At 38.4% G+C, this 26545-nt stretch overlaps 1 protein-coding gene across 1 annotated transcript in view; it reads right to left on the bottom strand.

Annotated features, from left to right (window-relative positions):
• The window catches only part of nexmifb (neurite extension and migration factor b), a 57252-nt gene that overhangs the window by 9091 nt on the left and 21616 nt on the right, over positions 1-26545 (bottom strand). Inside the window, exon 2 of the mRNA XM_058396199.1 lies at positions 2353-2477. Coding sequence (XP_058252182.1) covers positions 2353-2428 — 76 coding nt within the window. The 5' untranslated portion in view covers positions 2429-2477. The remainder of the gene's footprint in view (positions 1-2352; positions 2478-26545) is intronic.

Below are 26545 nucleotides of genomic sequence, written 5' to 3'. Positions count from 1 at the left end.
CTGTATTAACCCGTATTTAAATCTATAACCCCACTATCCACTATCTGGTTCCTGTCAAATTTTCTACCTTTTGTTGTCTCAGGAAGATTTTTCTTGACATTGTCGCTTCTCTCCTGCTCATTTGGAATATAAATGTACATCTGGATTTCTGTAAAGCTTCTTTATACAATATCTATTGTTAAAAATGCTATGTAGGAATAGAATGTCTCATAATATATTTGATATTAAATGCAGCTCAAGGTGAAACTTCAAAAGCGAAGAAACGTAAATGGAGTTGACCTTCCACATCATCAGCGAATGATGTGTCAAATGATGCAAAAGACAGAACTGCATGTTGTCCTTGATCAGTCACATTCACTGTGTAAATATAACATAGACAGTGCCGCATTCTTGAACATCTCATAGATAATGGCCCTATTTGTCCCTATGACTCAGTAGGATCTGCAGCCAAAAACTCTTGCACTTAGAAAGTCGGTATGAAATGTTGGAATCCAAAATTTTATACGTTAACACTGGGTTAGAACCAGAAAAACATTTTTTTCTTCTTTCAAGACCACTGACTGTACTCCATTTTATTCTTTTAGACAATGGGATGTACTCCATGTTCATGACAATTCATCTAATGTAACAGTTTTAGTTGTTATGTATTGGACTTGACTTTGCATGTTCGTCCAGAATCCTCAGCTGTTCCAACAGCCGACTGCTCCTCTTTCTGCCAAGCTGTGGAGCAGAGTATCACAGGGAGTTGACAGAAGCTCACTAATTGGTTCTGACACTGGAGGGTGAGAGGAAAGTAGCATCACATATTTTCGCTTGCTCTCAGATATCTGAAACATTTAAGAGTGTAAATACAAAAAAAAAAACTAAGTAGGTTTTTAAAAATAGTTGTTATTTTTATTCTATGCATATCAGTGTATTTTCTACAACTGTGTAACAATATTTTTACAATGTTAACTCCAGGCAGACATAAAGCAGCATATGGAGTTACCCTGACTTTTGGCAATTGGTTACAATGTCCTGAGCCTTACATTGCCAACACAGTTTATGCTAGACACACAGTAAGATGAACAACCAAAACCTTATTTCACTGTTAGGATTTAACAGGTTCTAACTAAATACCCTCTCTAATGCCACACACGCGTGGAAATAAATATTGCTGGTTTATTAAAATGGTCTGGACCCAGACTGGTGGTGGCATCCCCAGACATTTGCAATTTGTAGTCAGTCTCCAATCACCAGGCCAGATTTGGTTTCTGCCAGATAGCTCTGTGAATAAATGACCACATGCCTGCCTGTTTTGAATTGGCAGGATGAAGGTCCTGGATTATATGCTCGTATTCAGGAAAGCAAGTTTCTCTTCCATTGATTTAAGTTTGGCCAAAAATTAAGCATGTCAAGACAACTAACAGGCTTTGAAAGCCTTATAATACGGCTTTTCACAAACCTTACCCCATCTTCCTATGTTGAAATATTTACAAATGTGAATACATTCTGGGTTGTCAGCAGGAAGTCTACAGCTGGTACAAATTAAAATATCATGTTGGCAATTTCCCAATAACTTCGCACCACAGACGTGAAGTGAAAGCTGCAGTGAACTAACACTGTTTTCTTTCCTGACATTTCCAGTATCTCGCGTGTTCTCTCATCCGACACTACACAACACCAAAGCACTTAAATTCCAGGGGTGTAGAGAACGTGTGAGCAAGCAACTAGCAGCATTTGTTAAAGCAGCTGTCAGTCTGGTCCTTAATGGCCTCTGGCATTTGTGAATGGTGGCGAAAGATCAATTTATCCACACCAGATTTTAGTAATGAGTGCCGAGTTATTGCAGTATGATTCATCGCCATTCCTCTGAAAAAAGGCTCAGATCCAGAGTTCAATGGTGCCGTTTTTCACTTGGTCAGAGTGAGGACTTGCAGTTCCAGTACTTATCTTTGTGACTATGACAGTGGGGTCGGCTCAGCTCTTAGCTCCAAATCCCTCATCTGGAAGCGAGGAGGGGGCTGCTCATGATAAACGAAAGCCTGACAGGCTTATAGTCATGGTGTAGAGACGCTACCTGCACTGGAGCATATCACTGTATGCCAAGTGAACAAGGGAGTCAGTGAGCTAAGACTAGAGACTAATGTCACAATAAGATAAATCTAGGCATGAGAAAGTGGAATGTCATGGGAGCTGCACTACCTCAAAGCATTTTCATTTTTTGTTCTTCATTGAACAATAGCCATAATCACAAAGCTAAGACTTGTTTTGGACTGATAGATGGCACAGAGTTAAATGCTAATGGGGTCAGAAGAAAAATAAGAAATAAGTGCCAGATATCAGATTTTATCAGAGTATTTTTTGTCTTACCAGTCTGGTCCAATGCATTGGTCTGCACTGAATTCAAAGCCGGCACAAGGAGACCGGTCTCCTTTAGGACATCCATCAATGAGAGAGGGCGTCACTCCGCTTGTGCATCATCTCCACTGTCCCACCTGTAGAGACAAGCAAAGAGGACTTGACATATCATTTTCTTAGTGAACATGTTCCTTGGCCACTGTGGCAATCCATATAAGCTACTGGTAGAGAGTAAAAACAGTTCATTATGCAGTATACTGACCTGTGCACTTATTTAAATAAGTATCTGCTGTCATGCACCTGAGTCACTCACAGAATTAAGTTAAGTTTGTAAATAGCTGTATCTACCATCTCCAAGGTAACACACTAAAACATGTTCCAATCAATTTCAACTTGACATCGTAGCTGTTAACCCTAGGAACCTTGGCATGTAAATATAGATTTCAATCTATTATAAATAAAGCAGCTGGGAACCTTCGCCTCCTAATGTGTCGAATTAACATGCAATGAAGGATCATGGGAACCATGGAGCTGAATTTCAGTTACACTAGGTGAAAGCAAAATGAGATTTCTAAGTAGAACTCTAGCCATTATATATAAAAAGACAGGTCAGCAAAAGCAAAAGGGAAGGTTATAAAAAATGGAGATGAAGAGATTGTGCTTATAGAAAAAAATGAACGTGAGCAGAAGTTTATGAGCGGGGAAGTCAGCCACAGGGCTGAAATAATACAGTTTGCACTGTGCATTGTGTGTGCTGTCAGTGAAGGCTGCCTAAAGCGGTGGATAGCAAGAGAGGCCCTCTGCAGTCGTGCAGTCATGCACACAATGTATTAAATGTCAGTTGAGGGATGTTGATTGCATGAAATAGCATCCCTCTGGCTTTTTGCATTCAGCTGAAGAATAAACCAACATCCAACAATGTGCCCATGGCCCCCTAGCACAGGAAATCCTTCCATAATTGGCTTTGTGTTGAGCCGGCTTGTCACTCAACTTTTTTAATGCAGTGTTTATTTAACCTTTACTTAACTAGGATAGCCAATTAAGAACAAACTCATTTGAATGAATTAGTTACAAAACCAGTGCCTTGCCCTTCCTGCAGCAACCTTTAAAACGTCCAATTTGCTACTAATTTATTAGCCATGAATTTCAGAGCAGTTATAAATGCCAAATCTTTTTCAGACGGTTTGCAAAATATATCTGCAGTTTGATAATAAACCTTAACGTTAATTAACATTAATAACATTAAATAGGTGCTTATCTATACGACAGAAGTTGAACATAGCAAAAGTCAATTGTAGGACGTCATTTCAATCTCCAGGTAGAACAATAGATGAGACACGGTGTGGGCGCGAGTGGGCAATTCCTCCGCACAGAGTCTCAGTGGGTCACTGAGTAATTACCATGTTGTGTGTGGTAAGCCTCGTCTTTGGGCAGAAAGTCAATTAGGCTGTTTTACATTTGTATTGCTTCTAGGCAGGAAGTATACACTTAGGGATATTCACTAAAAGAGACAAACACACAGCAGAGAAATACAACAAAGCATCTTGTTCTTGACTTACACAACAAGAGCGAATAACATGTTGCTGATGACAACAGGAATCACAGAGATGGTGCTTTTTGGGGGTTTCTTGGCACATCAAGACCTATTTTTGTGTCTTGATTTTACTGTTTTTGTTTAGCTTTTTTTTGCTTTTTGTTGACTTTTGTTCTAAGATGTTATATATTTTTTTGCATTAATACCAACATCTGAGACCATACATGACAGTAGGCTAGTGTATGCTAATAAACAGAGAGCACAAATGTATTTCGATTATAAATGGTAATCTAAATTGCTGCTGAAAATGTCAGAGGAATTATTACAATATAAATAATGTGATAAAACATCTTATGGTGTTTAGCTTGGAGCATGAGTGCCCAGAGCAGTACCAGAAAGCGCAAGCGCATGGTGCCGTGAATTGCATGCACAACATGTATTTGTGAGCATGGAGCACTAAAATGAGAGTGCAGGGAAACTGTCAGATGTAAAAGCACTTCAGTTTTGTGAGCACTGAGACATACATGCTTCCTTTGCTCAGGAGTCAAGGTGCATATTACAGTACAGCACTCATTTTTAATGACAATGTTCTCCGACACTGCACTCAGGCTCAGGCTGCTTGCCCTCATACTTAAAAATACAGTTTAAACACCATATCATCTGGAGTACTGCATTTATATACAGGGCTGATGCAGTTCACACTATCCACAAATTCCTATTTTTAATACTCAACATCCTCAGACTGACTTGTAATGACTAAATGACAAATACTTTTAATAGATGTTTGACCAGCATCATCCAGAAATGTTCAATGGCATATAAAATAACCCCGATATTTAACAGAACAAGAAGCACGCACAGGGTGAATTAAAGGGATGACGGCTGATCGTGTGATAGTGCAGGAGAGCGTGCCTTAAACGCAAAGCTAACAGGCCTGGACAGCAGTGTGATTCATTCAAGTGGGCCCTGAACTCATTATCTACAAAGCCTGCCATTTAGACAACCAGGCACATGAAACCCGCTCAGCCCTTCACTTCCACGTCCGTAATTACCATCCCAGCTTCTTGTTCATTCATAGCTTTGCTCGTGTGACGAATAGCGTTTGAGTGTCCCTGTCATGATTCATACACACATCTACAATAGCACCAGCAGAGATGCAGAATGAGGGAGAAGACAGGAAGCAAAGATTATCAAGAAAGGCTATAGGAAACATGCCTCGCTGACACTGATTATACTACATATTAAATCCGCGTAAAAGAAGTATGAAATATGTATATCCCTACATGCACACACTTATCATTCAGATTTTTCAAGCCATCATGCTCTGATACAGTGATTAGAAGTAGAACTGCTCTGTATGTGCTTTAGTGAGCAGAAAATCTTTTCTACCTGGTTTAACACTGCAGTGAGGTTTAATTGCCATAATAAAACAAGCGAATGGCTGTTGTGGGAACTTGTGATAAAACTTGTGATAAGTCTTACTTTCTTAGTTCCAAAGAATGCAAATCTTGTTTGGGACCAAATCGTCCCATAAACATATGAATATATGACCTTGTGGGTATATTTGGTTGGTCTCAACAAGATTACAAAAACTGTGGGGTTCATTTAAAAAGCACAGCATTTATTTGCTGTATTAAATTAAGGTCCTCACAAAGACAGCAAAACAAACGTGTTTATATGTGTATAAAGATGTACTTCCAGAAGATCCAGAGGTATTTTGCAGTATTTTCTGCCCTTCTTATTTTTCAGTCATCATGTAATTACCGTTTTTGTCATGTTTCTTACCTGTCCCTGACTTTCAGTTTGCCCTTGTTTACTCTTTGGCTATATCTTTGATTTTAAAAACCTATAACTAAAGACTCCTGAACTGCAGAAGGCCAAGACGTGGATGCAGTAGATATTTATAAGCAGTATGACCTTCCCTACATTCACTGCTCTCACTTCCAACTGGCCCTTTTAATTTAAAGCATCATTTTGACAAATTTCAACTACAGACAGTATAACATGTTTTTAAAAGGGGTTCTGGGAACTAGGTAGGAACCTTACCTCAAGAAATAACTGAATCATGTAAGGTCAAATTCAGTGAGATTGGGCTCGTTCTTCCATGCTACATCAGGATCTGTTCTATGGTCCAGAGATAAAGAGCAAGATCGTAACATACTCTGGTTATTTTTATCCAGCCATAATACCTGCTTCATTCACCAACTATTCCAAAGAGCTCGCAAATCAGTCTGACTGGCTGCGGTCCTAAACCCCATGCTCTATGCTGCTGATCCGCTCCAGACAAAGAAACCTGAGGGCACACACTGGAGCTGCAAGTCCTTGTTTCAGGGCAGAATAAAGCACTTGTTATTATCTCTATATTGGAATTGCTATTTCCAGTGGTGTCTCTGTTAGTGGCTGTCCACTTCACCCCATATGGATATTTGAATTAAAAATCCCAAAATGAAGATGTGACTATGTTCTGCCTCCTCTGGCTCATTACAGACCACCTCTTATGTAGCAAGAAACACAGGACAACACACGTAATAATAATGTCATACATTTTTTCAGACAATACAGAATATCAGTACAAACTACATAATTACAAAAGTATTTGTACTATTACTAAAGTAAGTATTATGTAGAAGGGACAAAAGCATGTAATTAGAGGCCCTTTATTTTTGTCACTTTAGGAAAGTCATTTTAAATAAATATTGTTTAAAAAAAAAACAAACAAAAAATATATTTTTTTAAATGATGAAATGCAGTGCGCCTAATGAGCACACAATCTCCCCCATTTTCTGTATATTTTCAGGATTGAGGGAATTAAGGGTCATCAAGCTGCAGCAAGATGCCACCAAGAAAATTGCAAGCCGATGTCTCCTGAGCTCAGCAAATAATGTTATTATCTCTCATAGCTGAAATATCAATTAATTTTCATTTCATTTTTCATTTATTTAAAACTTAATAAAACAAAGGAAAACTTACAAAATAACACCATATCCCATTAAGGCACTTTACATTTACAAAGTCTGAACAATGACATAAATTGATTGATCCACACTTCTGGGAAGGCTTTGTATTAATTTTGAAGCGTGGACGTGTCGATTTGTCCATTCAGTCACAACAGCATTAGTGAGGTCAGGTACTGATCATGGTTTTGGAGGCCTGGGATACAGTCATAGTCCCAGTTGATTGCAAAAGTGTTCAGTGGGCTTTGAGGTTTGGACACTCAAGGTCTTTCAAAGTAAAATTTGCAAACTATGTCTTTATGCATGGTCATGCTGGAATAGCTTTGGACCCCTTTATTCCAGTGAAGGAAAACTGTAAGACTATAGCATACAAAGACATTCTATATAACCTATATTCTATACTGCCCTTTCCGCAACAGTATGGGGAAGACCTACATATGGATGTAATGGTCAGGTGTCCACATACTTTTGGTCATATAGTGTATGTTATGAAGGGATGTCAAATGTACAACCCCCTGGCTGGGACCATGAAGCTTCTAATGTGGCCCACCAAATGAATTTAAGATTTTAATTAATTTAATCTCATTTAAATTAAAATCACCTTTTGGACCAGACTTTTAGCTGCTTTTCTGCTGTTCCACTAGAGGGCAAAATAGAGCAATAAACATCATTTCATTAGCAAACAGAAAAATTGACTTGCTGATCAGGACTCATTTAAAAATAACTTATTCATAAGCTATATTAATGACATATTATTATCCCAATTCAAGTGTGGTGGATACTTGTGTAAGCCACTCTGTATACAGTCCCCACTAAAAGTCCCTGAATAGCAAGTTGTTTTAAGTTGTTTTGAGTTTGTTTTAATACAAACAAATATGAGAACAAATATAATAAATAAATAACAGCTGTGAATGGTCTTGGTTAAAGTTTTGGGTTTCGCCTATGAAGTCTGCATTTGCGGTTGAAAAGGATAAACCAACACAAAGACCAGAGAGCTGGCTTTGGGAGGAAAAGTGAGCCATTTTGAAGCTGAGAAAAGAGGGAAAATCAACCACAGCCATTGCACAAGCATGTTTTAACATTAAATTCTATAGAAACATTCTGTCTGCCAATTTAGAAAAGATTTCTAATTGGGAGGAACTTTATCATGCAGTAAGACCATGACCCAAAACACACTGCTAATTTGGAAGTGGAAAAGTGGAAGAATTTAGATTGTCCAAGTCAGTCACCAGACCTTAACCCAATTGAGCAGCAATTTAGATCCAGTAGAGGAGAGTGAAAGGAGAAACTCCCCAAAACAACAAATGCATTAATTGCAAAGAAAGAGATATGCAACCCAAATTTTACCCAACCCAAAATGCTCAAGATGTGTTATAATGACATGTTTAGGACTTTAGAAACGATCAAATAGTTTATTAAATGTGTGAAATAATTAAAAACCATCCCGGCAAAATACTTAAATAAAAGAGAGGAATTTTGCTGTTATTAATACAATATAATACAATTTTTCATAATACATTGCTGCTTGAATTAAATTTATACAATTTTTGAATATAACAACAGCAATCATCCTCATCATCCTCTTCATCATCATAAAAGAATGTTTTTGAGGGTTTTCTTAAACCAAGTGATGGAACCATTTTAAGTTCTACATAGAACCAACAACATGGAAATGATGTTTTCTGAAGTTTCTCTGATAAAAAAGAAATGAAGTTGGCTTTTAAAAAGAATCAGGTAGAAAACTGAGCCCCAGCCTCACCTGCAGGTGGTTATGTAAACTCTATTTATAGTTGGGTGTTTATTCATTTTAGAACTCAAACTGCTCAGATTTAATTAAAGCCTTAAGTATAATTACATATTTCATCCTTATCAAATAAACAAATCCTTAGTTCATATAGACAAAACTTTGAAAGGAATGTATTAAAACTGAAATAGCATCTGCTGTGTCTGAGGACTTGATAACACACACAACTTTTTAAAGAAATGCATTATTAAATAACTCGGGCGTGTCCTTCATCTTTCCAGCAGTCTGCATCCAGGTCAGAGGATGCGACCGCTACCCAAATGAAGAACTAATGAGCCGAAAGTCCACTAATAATAATCCATCATGTGTGCCTCTGATTCACATTTCCAAATTATATGCTGACACTACAAACCATTACCTATGTTTTAGTACGAGGTTTACTCATATGCAGTTGTGATTTTCATTGCCGACTGCCATCGTTATTATTTCTATTACTCTACTTACTATGCTTGCTATAATTACTGATGATACTGATACTGATTTTGATTAATTAACAGCAAATCAGTAATTTCAGGGTTAAAAACAGATTAATAAGGAAATTGTCATTGAAAATTGTACTCACTATTGATGTATAAGGGAAAGTGTTTTTTCCTAACTATGCATTAATAAACAAATGGAATTAAAGAATAATATTCGAAAACCTAAAAAATTATTTAGTTGCAATTTATGCAAAAATTTATGCTAAAGCTAATTATTAGTACTCATATCAACACCTATACATGCCCATTGAGACACGTATCCAGTCAGTCCCTTTAGGTTTTTGAGATTTTGTTGTCCCTGAAATGAATGCAATCAGGTGATATTTAGATATTTTTGTGGTAGTTTTGATAGTTTTTCAAAACTACCACAGCTTCTCCACAGATTTGGGCCAAGACATGTCCTGTGGCACCATGTGACACGACACACATTCAGCCAAAGCCCTGTTCCATTCATGTGTGGAACACGAGTACAGCTATCATAGAAAGTAATTACATGTGTCATCACTGTTAGTAGTTCAATAGTAGTAATTTCTCCAAAAAAAAAAAAAGAAATAAATAAATAAAAACACAAAAGATTGCACTGCATATTAAAAAACCTGAATTTTTTTAAAGTTCTTTTTGGTTGCAACAATCAATGAAATCCTGTACGGACTGTCCAGTGTGCCTACAGTATTGTGTGGTAGCAGGGTGTAATGAATATTTCAGAAACTGTTGCTCTACTAGTATTTTCACACACAAAAGTGCTTTTTTTTTTTTTGGCTACACTAATTTGAGCTTACTCAATGTCCTATGGTAACACAACTGCACTATGTTGCACAGAAAAGCATAGCAGAATGCAAAACACATCATACATTCAGGCAGATTGGCTACAACAGCAGAAGAAGAGCGCATCATATTCCACCCCTTTTCACCCAACAGGAGTCTGAAGTTACAATGGCACAAACTCACTAAAACTGGAGTGCAGAAGATTGGAAAAATATTGCCAGGTCTTTTCCAAGCTTTTTGTCCAGCTTCTGCGAGCCTTTGTCTGGCATATTTCGTTCCTCAGTCACTCACTTTAATTATCAAGATATCTGGCAGACATTTGTATGGACTATGAATCACAGCTTCAGGGATTGAACACTTGTAAACTAGCTCTTGTCTTAAATGTAACATAAATCCACCATGTCACATATTTATTATGCAATGACTGAAAGGGGGGTTTATTCACACTGGGCCTCTACTTCACATTCTAATGCAAAAAAATCGAATGCACTTGAATCTATTGGCACGCTCATGCTATGATAAATGAAGATAGTTTAATTAAAAAGAATAGGTTTAGCATTTGCTTTGCCGTTTTATGTAACCTCACACTTCTGAAGAAGAAATCATTCTGGCAGCCAAGCTAGACTGTGCAGCAGCCCAGCAAGCTAATCAACCTGAGATCAATTTGATTTGTTGGTGCTAAAGAAATAAATATTCTCTCTTAGCGTCTGTCTGGTTAATTTAAGTAATGTCGTTATACAGGCTACATTGTCTACAGGGTGCACAGGCTTTTGGGAAATGCTAACTGCGGACAGAAGGCGAAGGCGCCCACTGACGCAATCTCACCCGACTGGGTGCCTTTTCTTGGAAACGTTGTCGCTGTTAGTGACAGTAATGTGTCATCCTACAACTATTTACACTTCTTAAAGATCACGTCCATAACCATGCTGTTTTAAGACTAATGCAAAGCCTTAACAATAATGAACAAAAGTTCCCCCCCTCGTTTTCCTTGCACCTCCTTCCTGTTTTCATGTTAGTAATGCAAAGGAAAGGATTTTACCCTGGAGAGAAATATGCAAGAATACAAATGGTAAATTCATTGACATTTGCTGTGTTAGTTCTAACCGAAGCAGCACAAATACTAACACTGAAAACGTGCTCATATTTCCTTTATTTGTCTCCATTTTTTAATGAATAGTCTTATTTTAGAAGAACGAAATCTGCAGTCAGTGGGTACATTCAGATTTAATGTGGGTTAGATATAGAGAGGCAGTGACACCTAATAGAAGTGGTTTGGAGTTGGCAAAAATGAGTTGTGTCATGCAGAAGACAGTACTTGAAACATAATAGGCTATTATATGCAGGCCATTTAAGCCACAAAGTTGGGTTGTGGCAATATTCATCTTTGTACTCAACATGTCAATGCCATTTCTATAATCAGCACAGGTTGTCAAGCCACATCGAGGACCTTCAGGGTCTTCTGTAGTGCTAACAAACTGAGGAATGCAATTTTAAACTATGTTATCACGTCACGCTGGCTTTGTGAACGCAGCTTTAAATTTTACATTTCTTCAAATATCACGCTCTTTCTGATCTAGTCAAATTCTCAGTAGAGTGTCACTTCAGCCGTCAGTCAGAGGGTCACACTAATCCTCTAAAGTCAGCCAGTTGACATCTAATATTCTGTGTGCTGCAGCTCTGGAAAGTTTCTAGGGATGCTGTTCACACAAAAATCAACTCAACAATGGATGATATGTGAGTTGTAATATTTCAAAAAAAACAGAGAACTGATTCCATCCGTACTCCAGCCTTAGCCTGTGAAATCGTGTTGTGCTGCATATTCGTCTGTATGTTCAAGCCAAGAGGATGGGGAAGGGTTGAGTTTCACCATCTGTTCTTATCTGCCTCTCATTATCCCCACTGTTGACATTCACTTGTTAATTGATGGGTAGCTTGGAGAGGCTCTCCTTGTACTGTGACAGGGATCTCAGGAAAAGCCTCGTGTATACGACTTGCAAGAGTAAATAGTCCTATTGTTTGCTTTTCCAAAAGGTCATGGAAGAGAAGCCCGAATAGCCTTACCCTTTCAGAGGTACATACAGTCAGGTCCATAAATATGAGGACAGTAAGACTATGATTTTTTCATAATATTTCCTCTATACATCACTACAATGGATCTAATTGCTTAAATTCAGGAGGTTTAACAAAAATAGTGCTTCAATGGTTTAGGAATGTTTAGGAAGCATTTTTTTAATATGCTTCATCCATTTACACATGCGCTAAAATAATCAGACAACTGACTAATAAGTTTCATGGCCAAGCGTGGCCTGTTTCCTCTTTATTTCATGTAAGGAGATAAAAGGTCTGGAGTTGTACTGAATTTGAATTTGGTGAAGTGGATGGGTGCAGAATTCTGTCCTTCACAGCATCTAGCCATGTCAAGAACAGTCTAAAGTAGGCAGGTATCCTTGTTAAAGATTGTCTACAATCAAAGGACATCTTAATGAATGTAAATACATGAGGTGCAATATACTCAATATGCAAACTACTGATAACACTCAAGAACAGAAAGGTCAGATTTGCTAGAAAACATCTAAAAACTGCCTACACAGTTTTGGAACATGATTTTTTTTAGACAGATGAAAAACCAAGATGAACCTGATGGGAATGATGGGAAGAAAAAGAGTATGAAGAAGGAAAGGACGGTCTCATGATCCAAAGCAAACCACATAATCTGTCAAACATGGTGGAGGCAGTGATACAGCACAGGCATGTGCTGATAGAAGTAGCAGGATGAATTCTGAAGTATACAGAGATATAGTTTCTGCTCAGTTTCAGTCAAATACTGCAAAACTGCTTCACAGTACAGATGGATAATGACCCAAAACATGCTGTGAAAGCAACCCAAGAGCTTCTTAAAGGAAAGAAATGAAATGTTCTTAAATGGCCGAGTCAGTCACCTGACCTCAACCTAACTGAGCTCGCTTTCACTTACAGCAGACTAAACTGAAGGAAGATAGAGTCACAAACCAGCAGCAACTGAAGGCAGCTGCAGTAAAGACCTGGCATAGCAAAAAAACTCAACTTTTAGTCTAGGGGTTTCATATTTCTGTTATTGATTACAAATGCCTCTATACCAGTAATTATCTTAGTTTGTCCAATCATTTTCAGCCTGTCATTCCTGAACGATTACTACAATAAATTTGTTAAACCACTTGAATTTAAGCTGAAACTCTACACTTCAATCACATCTTGATTGCTTCATTTACAATCCATTCTGGTGCTAAACAGAGGCAAAACACAAAAATTGTGGATACTTAAGGACCTGATTATATGTGACCTTATCACTAAGGTGCTTCCTGTATTCTGAGGTTTGAACGAGTCACCTACAGTTTTGTCGTTTTTGCCTTGTTCCTAATGTTTGAATACTCCTGGATTGGTGAATAGAGAACAGTACATAAATGCATTGTCAGGGAGGAAAACAATACAGGCTATGTACACGCCGAGAGCCTAATACTCCCTCCTAATTCTTTCCCTGACGCGTTTCTCTGTTTCCAACAAAGCCTTCACCTTTGACAGATGACAATACTGATAAAACGATGTTGTGAGGGTGGGTTTTGACAAGCCATGCAACGCAAGAAGAAAGGAGGCAGAGAAGCAGTGGCAGGTGCTAACAATAGCTTTCAAAATCGAGCCGTTCTTTCTTTATGCAGAGGCAGAAGCGCGACAAATAACCACCCTCCGAGCACGTGAGTTGGTCAAAACAGAACAGCCATCCCTACAGAGAAGATCACACAACCTTATTTGTTTCTAAATTTACTGAACGTTGGCATAACACTTCTGTCTTTTATTATATGATTGTAGCACAAGCTCGCGCTTAGCACCCTCTAAAGTGAGCAGATTCTCTCTGGAGTTAAGTGAGTAAAGGGTTTGTCATGACGGTACCAGGTGATTCTGGGCCACTGGCCATCTTCCTTCCTGTCTCACCAGGTGACCAGATCCAGGGAGGTGTTAAAAGTTGATTAGGTGTCTAAAGGTCACCTACCCACGATCGTGTCAGCGTCCTAGAGTCCCACAGTCTCACAGTTTAATGAGCCAAAGCTAGCTGCATTCAGCTAATGTATCTGCTGCTCACTGGTCACAAAGGTCTGGACAGGTGCGCTGTAGCGGCGAATACACTGATTGATGAAATAATGCAGCCGGAAAAATAACAGTAATTGAGGGAAAAACACATTTGTTTGTCTTGATCAAATATTGGAAAATACACGGCCATCCAGAATGGCAATAATCATATCTGTGTGCAGCATGTGCATTAAATGATATCTAATAGGAGGCAAAAAAGGTCATCTATCTGAGATGTAATTATCCCACTTGCAGACTTGGTTCTCTGCACGCCATTTCTGTTTGCTTGCCTGAATCCAAATCAGGAGCTCGGGGGGTGGGGGGGTAGGCTGCGGTAATGCTGCAGTGATCACTGCTAATACAAGGCACATCATGTCCTGAAGGTGTTGCAGGCAGCTCAGGCATTCCATCAATGTCTTTTTCTACTCACACGCTATTGGACCGACACATTATTGCTGAACTCAATCAATATTTTTTATTACAGCCACTTTGTTCTGCCTGTGCACAAGCTGCAAACTAATCAACATTTATAGTATTAAAAAAGTTCCCTTGCCTTCGAAATAGCTGTACAGGTGCAGGTCAGCGGGAGCGTCTAGCAGGACATGTTATGATTGACAATAACATCTGTCACTTTACGAGCCATGTTCAAATAAGATGTGTTTCAATCTAGACCACTGGGGGAACAACGGGTGCCAATAGGACACATTCACATAATGTGTCAAAGTGCAATGTGTTTTCTATTGTTTACAGTTGCATCATTTATAGTCATATTTATTTGACTGGATTGTCTTCTAGCACACAAGTCACAGTGGGTGTGGCTTAAGCCAGTGCCCTTTGGAGCTGGTGCTTTGGAGTCATTTAACCAGTGATCTCTTCTTCAGCATCATTGAGGTTGAGTATTCAATTTAAGAGTTCACCTCTGATAACATCCTCCCCTGTTTGGGGCAGTGACTAGCACTTTCCATTGTGGTGATGGAGCTTGACACAGCAGACGGCTGGGGAGATGACCAAACCATTGCATCTTGGAAGATATAGAACACTATTTTTCTTAGGTTTGTTTGAAGCAGTGTTCAAGACATTCCGTAATAAGGACAAGACCACTGTCTCACATTTTGGTGAATGCAGTCATCCTGCATCTACTTAACGAGTCCTATAATGTCATCACATAATGTCATGGTTCCCCTCAAGGTTTCTTACTCATGTCATGTCAAGGAGTTCTTCCTAGCTACCGCAGTGCCAGTATTTCTGTAAAGCTGCATGTCTATTGTTAAATGTGCTATATAGACAAAATAAAACTGAATGTAATTGAGTTTAATAGCAGCATGCTTGCTGTAAAAGCAGGCCATCAATAGCTGGAGTTACAGTAGTGGCGGGTGGGGGGGGGCAGAGTGGAGTGGGGTGTCTAGACAGCATCAGTAAACTGCTATACAGACCTGACAAATGTGTTCTACATTTATCTGATCATGTAAATGACATGAATATTCTAAGTACAAGCCTGATTTTATTCAGGTGATGGCAAGTTATTAGGAATATATGGCTGAAGCATCAGGCAGGTGTGAAAATAACCCTAACCATGACAGCAGTGTTTACACCAGTCACACTTAATTTGCTGCAGTGCCTGAATATCTACGCAGAGATGAAAAATAATATGCACCCTTGCATTGATGAGGGCAGCGTGTGGGTGAGATCTCAATTTTGACTTGACTACTACTAAAATCAATGTAAATCTGACTCTCTGTTTTTTCTGAGGGAGTTAGGTCGGTTCTTGTGCTGCATTTCGGCTGCAACAGTGACAAAATCTGCTCAGAAATATCTCGTCTATCTCTGGGTGATGGGCTTAAAACGCTATTCCGGCCCATTGACAAGCACCGATCAGCAAGCAGTGCTGCAGGAGTCTAGTCCATCATCTATTCTCAGGGGAGCGAGAGAGAGAGAGGCTGTTCATTCGTTTATTGCAGGACCTTTGACCAAAAACCAGCCTTGGCTGATTAAGAGTGTTTGCATTACACATCTGCTCCTCTGCTATTGAAGGTTGACTCTGACTGCATTAAGCCACACATTCTGTTATCACTGGACAAATCTGTATGACTCTGAGCACTTCACAAGCACTTTTAACACTCTCTCTCTATCTCTCTCTCTCTCTCTCTCTCTCTCTATACATATATATATATATATATATATATATATATATATATATATTTTATAATTTAATTGCTTTTTTTATAATTTAATCTGGTTTGAGCAGTTGTTGAGCGTGTCTCAGTTCGCTAAATACATTCCTTTCTTTAACATTCTAAAGTCTTTGATTCCCAAGGAGTGCAAAAACAGTTGCACAGAAATAGTATGCTGTTAGAAAAGTCCCTTAATGAAATCTTCAAATGAAATATAATTTAGAAAAAAAAATAGTTTCGAAGCTTTGTTCACATGCGCCATAAAGTTAAACATTAGACTACCAGGGTGCACATATTAGTGCTTAATCTACATTTTGCAATCTGTGCCACATTTGAATCACATCTCCGTATTGATTAACATGCACATTAGAGTTGCTAATTAATGAAATAGCCATTATAATAAATCCTTCTGAAAAGCCCCACCTGGGCTTTATTCGTTGCCTGTCTATAGCTGCTGGAGCCAGCCAATTACTCTGAAATTTATTGGACCCTGCTGCCTCTGAAGTGTGATTGGAATAACAACGAATCTCCAAATGGCACATTTTAGCTCCTTCACCACCGCATGGCAAAGTGTACAGAACACAGGCACGAGAAAAATTTTGGTGCAAGAAGGCTCCCTGGCAACGCCGTAGCTCATGCCAAAAACAGAGACAGATAGACGGGGAGAGAGAGAGAGAAAGAGAGAGAAAGAGAGAGAGAGAGAGAGGGCAGGGAAGACAGAACATCTGAGAGAGCACGATGAGAGAAAGACGCAGTATTACAGAGAGAGAGAGAAGGAGCGAAGAGATAAGAAAGAAGTGATCAGGTGAGAGGAAGAAGAGGGGGCTAGAAAGAAAAACAGAAAGAATATAGGAGTGGATGAACAAGAGAACATTTAAAAAGAGAAACTGAACAAAAACAAAGAAGAGAAGAACACAGACAGGACAGAGGAGGGTATAAAGAAGAGAACTAGAAAGCATGAGAAATTAAGAACTGATGACAAAGTTGTGGAAAGGAGAGAGAAAGGAAAAGAGGCAAGAAAAATGTATGCAGAATATTGAGAGAAACAGAGGAGAACGGCAAAAAAAGAAATCAAAAGGAAGAAAATAAATGTGAAGGAATGAGCAAGAAAAAGAAGAGCATAAACAGGGACAGAAGAAAAAAGGATAACTAAGTAGATGAAGGGATAACTGACAGCACTGAGAAGGAAAGAATAAAGGACAACAAATAGGAATGAAAAAGTGAGATGGATAGAGAGATTGCATAAAGGAAAAGAGCATGGGGTGGAGATGAATGAGGAAAAGAGAGAAAAATTTAATTAGAGGGAAACATGGAAAAATGAAGATAAAAAAATAGCTAAAAGAGAGACAATGAGAATAGAGGAGAATAGACAGATGGGGAGAGGAGAAAAGAGAAGAGAAAGAAGAAATATAGGGGACGAAGGTGAAAGAAAAAAGAAGCATAAAGAAACCAAAGGCAGTAACGTAGCAAGAATTAAGGAGAATTGATGAAGGTAGATTTGTAGAAATCTAGAAATTCGTAGAAAAACAAAGGAAGATGGAAATAGAAAATGGAGCGGTGAGTAAGAAAGAGGTACATAAAGAGAAAGGAAAACAGAAAGTTGGAAGGAAAGAAGGAGGGAAGGAGAGAAGGGAGAGGAAAAACTCTCACTTCTATCTGCACTCGAGGGAAATAACCTCTTAATCCAGCGTGAACTATTATACTGACAGACAAGCAGCTTCCTCCAACAAGAATATGAAAGTCTTGCTGGTGATTCAGATACCGGCCAAAACAGAGTGATGCAATAATCCAGGAGGAGCAATTTACCCAGCATCCTCCTAACACACACACACACACACACACTCTACCTCCAACACAGCTGATAGATTTCTACAGTTAAAGTCAGCAGCCTGACCAAAAGCACTGCTACATAAATGATTTTAAAGGGAAGTGCTGAAGGAACTTGGTGGATGTCTGCTCTCTCTCTCTCTTCCTTCTGTACGTCTCGTCTGACTGCTGACACAGCCTTCTCCACCCTTCTCCACACTTCATTTCTTAACTACTGTGCCTGACTCTTTTCATTATCTTCTGAACCAATGCTGCTTCAAGAGACAGGAGTGTGAGTCTATATTTGTGTGTGTGTGTGTGTGTTGGAGGAAGGGTGTTCAGGAGATCCACACACATGTAGGTGGCTTTATTTCAGCCGAAACTACTCATTCATATTCATTTGTATGTCTTCTGTGAGAAATTAGGAGTGTCATGTTGTTGTTGTTGTTTTTTTTTTAAAATAAAATCAGCCATAACAACGAGCCAAATCAAGAATCAGATCAAATTAAAGTACAACAAAATCCTGCTTATCAGGTACAAACCTTATTAGGTTCCATCAGACATTTTTTAATGTATAAAGCAAGAGGATTATACATTGTGCAGTGCGCTTTGGGCCAGAGTTAATTAACTGAACGATGCACTGAGGCAATAAGGAGAAATAAAAAAAAAAGGCCGTGCAACAGAACCCAGTGGCAATGCTGGCTTTTTAGCTATGTCCAAGGGCGGCCGTTTTCCTCTTCATAATTCCTGTTAAATCGTGCCATAGCACTGGGAGCACAGAAAGCGCAGGCTGAGCTAGCCCTTGCACAGTTTGATATTATATTAGCATTACAAAGGTTTTTTTCCACCATCTGTGACACAGCCAGGGGAAAGGGGGAAAATCACTTTGCTTTTCAATGCCAGAAAATTGTTTCCATAGGAATTCGCTGTGAGGGCTGATAAGGCCAAGAGTCAAAAGAACCGTGTGTTGCTATTGTTATACCTTCTCAGTGTTTACTGTAGGGTAGATGGATGCTAGTCATGTAACAATTGTCCTACCTTCAAACCCCACAGATGCACTGCAAAGAGGACATACTGCTTCATATTGTGGAACATGTAAAACAGAAACTCACACTTAGCACTCAGTAAGCCTTTCTCAGATATATAGTCAGGAAATCAACACTATTTGGCGTGCACGCGCTAGTCGGAAGAATAGACTTGGCACTGCCACACGGATCTCTCTCTACTATCGGCTGTTGTCACTAGCCCCTGGGCACGTGCCAGTCGCCTACTTGGCAGAGCGAGCATCCTCACACAGAAGCTGGCAGGTCTGAGGAAAAATTCTGATGAAGTGCGATAATGCGACTGTTCCAGGACGCTGTTCTGACCATTGTGGTGAGAAAAACAAGGAGATAAAGAGACAGATTTGCAATATCCATGGAATATCAATATCAAAAGCTTTCGAGGTTCTAATGCCGAAATGCCCAGTCAAACAGGTCAAACATTCAGTGAAACGTTCTATCTTCTTTAAACAGGAATATTACTTTGTCTCTCTTTATATCACCACCCTTCACTAGGACGTCTTGTACTAATGAGAATGAGATTATTAATTAAAAGAGGTTATGAAGAAATTATGAATTATGGATTACTGTTCAAAGGCTACATGTGCAGTTAAAGGACGCACCAAATGTGTTTTTATCATAAAAAGTGATCAACAAATCTTCACTTGTGTCATGGTCAGGACTGTGATAGATCCTGAACTTACACGGGGAACATAGGCGCAAGGAGGGAAAACAAACCAAAGGAAATCTATGAAAACCTTCGCACAGTAGGCAGTAATGAGGGCTCAGGATCGAAGCCTGGAACCCTCAACCCTGCTGCACCACCATCCTCACCCATAATATTTAACTCAATCACTCACTCACTCACACAACTTTCAGTAACTGTTTATATGGCAGAGGATCTGGAGCTTATCCCAGGAACGCTTGGCACGAAGTGGGAATACATCTGTCACCTTTTTAGCATCAGAAATATGATTACAGAGAAAAGCAGTGAGTAGAAATGAGAGATTTTACATTTGAAAAGCAGTAAGAAAAGTCAAATGTATTAGGTCTAGGGAAAAAAATCAAATAAAGCACTGATACTTAAAAAAACAGACTTTGGTGAAGTAATTGTACTTGTTCCTTCCCTCCACTGTTGGTAGGGGGCTTAGACTTCTAGACATTATTTTATATAGATAAAAGGTGCTATGGATGTCATAGTCATTATATATTATATATAGGAACAGAGGTGCACATTGCGTCAGGCAGACTCAGCTAGCTGGCTTTGTTCCTTTTAATGAATTCCTTGTGAGGAACTTCCTATTAGTGCCAGCTATCGTCCCCTTAACCCTTTCCAAGCTCCAGCAATATGAAGTTCCTCCAAGACAAGAAAACCAAGAAGCCCCTGATAATTACTGTTCTACCATCTTTTCTGTTCAGCAGCATTAAAAAAAACATAAACAGCACACAATGTATTCAAGAACCTGTTGGCAAATTGACAAAGCCGCATTCCCACTGTTGAGTTGGACTCCGGTAATGCGATCATCAATTAGTGCTAGCTATCTTTAGTTCTACACGAGCGCACACGCAGTATGCAGAGAGAGAGGCAGAAAGAGGAAGGGGGAGATCCTTGTCAATCAATGTGAGTGACAAATAATAAAAACAGAGCTAGGGGTAAAATCTTTAAAAGAATCCTTTTCAGAAGTGAGGAAAATGAAAGTGATTACAGAACCTTCGTCCACTCAAAAGGAATAAAGAGTCAAATTAAGACCATCATTTATAATAATAGTCATATATATATATTTTTTTTTTGCATTCCTTCCAGTTCCAAGACTTTTTCATTGCACCTGAACAATGGCATAAAACATGATGCTTATATGAATTCATCTGTAGTGAACCGTTTCCAGTGTAGTAAATGTGTGGTGGCCTTCTGGCATATTCTATTACATGGAAACTATAGCTTTCATGTGAACTGAAATATGTTTTTCTTTGGCATGTATTTGAACTAGAAATAAAATGATAGCATTTTCAACTGAAAAGAGAGAAACATGCATTCAAATAGTGCGTAGGAGCATCACAGGAATTGTGAAAACTGCTGGTATTTGCTTACAAATTGATGACTGGTTAGCCTTAAAACTGACTGTACATTAAACTATTTGCCACAGTGATATCTAATGGGTTGTCCAGACCACCCCACACATATTAAAAGCAATATATATATATATTCTGCTGCCTTTAAAATTTAATAATAACTGTAATGACAATCAACCATGTTCATTTTCCCACAATAGTGGTTTTAAAAAAAATAAAAGCAAAAGCTGCTTTAAACCACAGCAAGCTACCGAGCCAAACTGTGGTCTGAGATTCTTGTTAAATGACACTACACTACTCATTATTATTTTATTGATAATAAAATTAAAAATAATTTTATTGATAAAACCCTATCCACTTAGAATAGGATATTACATTAGCACATTTGAATAAAAAGCAGCATTGTGTTAACAAGATTTGGATTTGACTTTTTATTTAATCCAAAACTCCAATGCCTATAAAGGCCAGGGTATTTGCAGGGTTAGTGTTAGCCCTGGTTTAGGAAAGGCTTGTGTTAACATTGAAGCCTGAAGCTGCAGCTCTACACCCTGACCTCCTGGTGTGTAGAAGCCCATTCTGCCACCTTTGACTGCCGACCTCACACACAAATGTTGCCTTTTGTGTCAGCAACTTGCCTTAGGTGGCAGAACTGCTATAATTATTCATGCTTACCAGCAGGCCTGCATTGAATCATGCTGTATTTCTCATTTCAACAGCAGACATCAAATGTGACGCTGTCAAACTAAGGGATGAATGAATGCGCTCAGTGATTAGGATAGTGCTGCTTTAGTGCTGTTTTAACTGTGATTTAAATTATGGCTTTCTTGTGCTATTGAAAATCCCTGACATGATCATTTGGAAAATCGTTTTTCAGATCAAATACATACACTCACTCACCAGCCACTTTATTAGGAAACCCTACATACTTGTTCAGGCTATTAAACTATATATTTAGATTATGTTCATATCAAACATCAGAAAGAGTGGACTGTCATCTCAGTGACTAGCACAGTTTATGCTAGATTGGCTGGTTTGAGTATTTCAGAAACTGCTAATATCCTGGGATTTTCAGGGACTTGCTTTGTTAATGAGAAAGATTACAGTCAAATAACCACTCTTTACAACCGTGGTGAGCAGAAAAGCAAGTAAAAAAATAACATCAGAAAAATCAAAACTTGATGCAGATGAGCTTCAGGAACAGAAGACCACATCAGGTTCCACTCCAGACAGACAAGAACAGCAAAGCTCCATTCAGCAAAGACTTAGTGAAACTGGACAGCTGAAGGAAACATCACCTTGTCTGGTGAATCTTGACCTGAACCTTATGATCAGATGAACAGTTAATGCTGCATGTTGTGGTGTAACTGTGTGGGTAATGTTCTCTCCATGTTCATGCGGTTCCCTGTTGGTTCTCTGGTTTTCTTCCATTCTCTAAAACATATGGCAGACTGTGCAGACTATGCTAAATTCTGTGTGTGTGTGTGTGTGTGTGTCCATGTGCAAGGTGTCCTGCAATGGTCTGGCATCCCATCCAGGGTAAATTCTCTCACCCAGTACTGGGATTAGCTCCAGATTCACTGCTACCTGACTTAGTAAAGTGGTCAGTAAAGATGAACGAATGAATGAACAAATTAATCAAGGAATGAATGAACAAATGAATGAAGTCCATTAGCTAGCTCAAACAGGTGACAAACTAAAGTAAGGTGTTGGGCCATAATGAGCCTCTGGAACAGCTTGTTCAGCAAGTCACTGGAACTGTACCACAGGCATGAACCCTGTTATTCCCTCAGCGGGTGTCAGTGTACAATAAGGGTTGAGTTCTGGTGACTGTGAAGACCATATGATTTATGTCACTTTCATATACAATGACTCTTTCTTATAAAAGGACAAATGTCTTCAAGTTCAAACCATGAAGTAAAATTCCTCAAAAAGCACAACAGTGACCCCGTTTTTTTTTTCTTGTCACCTGTGAGTAGTACAGAATGCAGGTTCAGTGGCTACTGATTCTGGATACCATGCTGCAATAGTCTTGATAATCAGTCCATGACAGCCATTCAAACCTCTGAGTTAACTATAATCCAATCCAACTGAATCATCCAAGAATCATGTAAACATACTGTTTTTCAATGCAGTTGTTTAATTGTTGAAAAATAATAATAAATGGCATGATCATAAAGTGCAAACTACTGTCTTTATTATCTTAATCAACATAACTACAGCAGACAGACTCAGTAATTACAACAGTTAATTAGAAATGAGAAATTCCACATTCTCAACCTCTGGAACAACAGTATTTTATGATTAAACAAACATCAGTGTAAAAAAAAGAAGCTCAGTGAGAAGTCAGTCATAAAAAAAAAACCAGAGAAAAAATTCACTTTGGAAAAATACCAAGAGACAAAGTGACAGAGAGTGACACTATGTACTTGGCATTGCCGATAACATGGTGCGCATTTTGCAATAGTGGTGCACAGCCAGAAAATCACTGAATTGTGTGCAATCTGGTTAGCAGGTGATGCACTCCTGCTGACCCAAAGCTGTGATGCCACTTTCTGCAATAGTTGTAAAGCGCTTTAGTTCATCTCAGAGAGTGTTAACCCTCATTTCACAATAAATGCTATGAATTAAAGCCCGTGTTAAAGCGTGGGCCACTTAAAATGAAAATGCTAATTTAAATTCCATTAATGGCAATTTTCATTAAAGTGCATTAATGGAAATACATCTGTTAGTGTAACAGAAGGCAAAAATGATCAAGTATTTAGTAATAAGCAGCTACTCCATTTCTTTTTACCACCCAAAGAGGATAGTCCTGCCTTCTTGTTTTCCACTACCTCATATGTTCACCCTGATAGAGCTGTTTTAAGCAGAAATATGCATTTCACACACTGTTACATTCTGCCTTCAGTAAAATGTAGAATTTCTTTTCAGCTGTTTCTTCTGAAAGACATTTTCTGTCTCGTACATCATGTACAAATACAAATGTACACCATTAAAGTAGCTTTAACTGTTTTGAATTTAAAGAATTTAAGGCCAAGTGGTTAAGGCTCACAGCTACTGATCAATTACGGCTCGAAACACACAGGTACGTGTAAATAAAATCATTATGTTGTTACTATATACATGTGCCTATACATAGCTGTATTTCTGTCAAACAAATTAAAAATTATGAGAGTTGCACTTATGCCCCTTTGAGTATCATAACCCAGAAACATGAACATGCGGTGCTTCTGTGTCTCCTGTGCATGTATTTATATATCAGAGTGCACATTAGTTATCACATAGGTTAACAAGCTGCATAGGAGTAATGGATTTAACAGTGAAGTCATTAGCAGTAGCATTTTTATTAGTTTAGTTCACTCGAACTTCACTGGAACTGATTAAGCTATGCATGGTTTTTGTGTAGGTCTGGAATAGTATGGTTTTAGATGGTATTCCGACAGGGAAAAAAGTATAAAAAATGTACAAAAAAAAATTATATATATATATATATATAACAGACAATTTAGAGATGCACTACAGACAATTTAGAGATGCAAATCAGCCTACAGCACTTTTCTTTTGGACTGGAAGCCAGCAAACCTGGAAGAAACACAGGGAGAACAAGCAAACTCACAGAGCAGAAGCAGTACCTCTGAATGAAACCTACATTCTCAGAGGTGTGAAGAAAACATGCTAACCACTAAACCACCATGTCCCCTAGTGATAGCATTGATAAAGATATTCTAAAGTCAAATAACACCAACAACACAAAGGTTCGAAAACCAGGTGTTCACTGATGCAGCTTTCCAAATCGTTGTAGAATGAAAACAAGTCTGAAGTGATTAAAAAGGTCTCAAAATACACAAAGATGGCAAGAATATAATAAGTAATACACACAGACACACAGAGTATCACACTCGCACACATTCGCATATGCAAAAGGTCCATTTCCATTTTGTTTTTTTGCGAAATAAAAAAATCCATGTTGACATGAAAAAAACAGAACACATAAATCCACAAGGCATTATTCCCAATTGCATACATCTGTATTACATCTGTCAAGACATGTTCTGAGACATGTTTAATTCCAGTAGAAAGTGATACTTGATTACATCAAATTAAAGATGTTTTTTCCTCCTGCTGAAGGTTAAGTGAGTATCTTTTAATCCTTTAAGCTTAGTAGCAGTATTGAACATTGTGCTCTGGTAATAACGGAGAATTCATGGATATTGCAGGTGTTCCATCTCTTTTGCAAAATGCCCATTCCCACACCTGGTTAAGTATAAGTGAGAGAACATGCCATTATGGTGTTCACACTGCATTGCCTTTGTGTGTGTGTATGTTGGTTGGAGGAAGGGTGTTCAGGAGAACCACATGCATGTAGGTGGCTTTGTTTCAGCCGGAACTACTCATTTATATTCATTTGTATGTCTAGTGTGAGAAACCAGCACTTGATATTGTTGTGGCTGTTTTGTTTTTTTTTGTTGTTGTTGTTGTTGTTAATAAAATCCACCATGGCGTTCATAAGAATGAGCCAAATCAAGAATCAGATCAAATTAAAGAACAAAAAGTAAAATAGTGTCATCCCGAACTCTTACTACTTTGTCTGGTTTGAATATCAGAGAAATAAACCGAAAATAAAAGACAATGACAGAAAGGAAAACACCGCTGCATTTGAAGAGTATAAAAAGGTGATTACTAGCAACAGTGATGCGACATATGAAAACCATCAGATTAGCATATGAAATAAACTTTCAGCTTCATGCTAACTTTGAATTTTTCTAAACTTTGAGCCTCATGCTAGCTTTGAATCTTTCTAAACTTTGAGCCTCATGCTAGCTTTGAATCTTTCTAAACTTTTGGCCTTAAGCTAGCTTTCTATCTCTCGAAACCTACAGCCTTATACCAGCTTTAAATCTCTCTAAACATTCAGCCCTGTGCTAGCTTTGTATCGCTCTAAACATTCTAAACATCTTTATGCTAATTTTGTATCTCTATAAACTTACAGCATTATGCTAGCCTTGTATATATGTACTTTATTAATTGGTTTTTTTGTTTTTTTTATCTTTTTGCTATACATGGTACCTTTGTGAATGTTCGACTTTATCCTGGTACATTCGTACATTTTTAAGATTTGGACAAGCCTTGTATTTTTGTAGGTTTTCTCCTTTGCAATAACTTTGTGCTTTTGTACATTGTCAGCTTTGTGCTAGCCTTGTACAGAGCACATTTAAACTCTATGCTAGCATTGATATTTTGTGGAGTTCAGCTCCATGCTGGCCTTGTATTTTGTATATCTTCTATCTTCTTCAGCTGGTGAAGTACAAGGAATCATAATAAGAATCTTAATCTGAGAAGGATTTTTCATATATAAACCACAGCTCAGAGTGGCTCACAATGAATTTAAAAAGGCAATAAAAGAGATAAGAATAAGAATCTAGTAGAGATATAATATGCAGCAATAATAATAAACTAAAAATCATTAAGAAACAATATGAGAAA

This window comes from Hemibagrus wyckioides, linkage group LG08 (genome assembly GCF_019097595.1).
Source record: "Hemibagrus wyckioides isolate EC202008001 linkage group LG08, SWU_Hwy_1.0, whole genome shotgun sequence".
Lineage (NCBI taxonomy): Eukaryota > Metazoa > Chordata > Actinopteri > Siluriformes > Bagridae > Hemibagrus > Hemibagrus wyckioides.
Note: the sequence above shows the minus strand (reverse complement) of the source record. Positions and strands in the feature narration are given on the sequence as shown.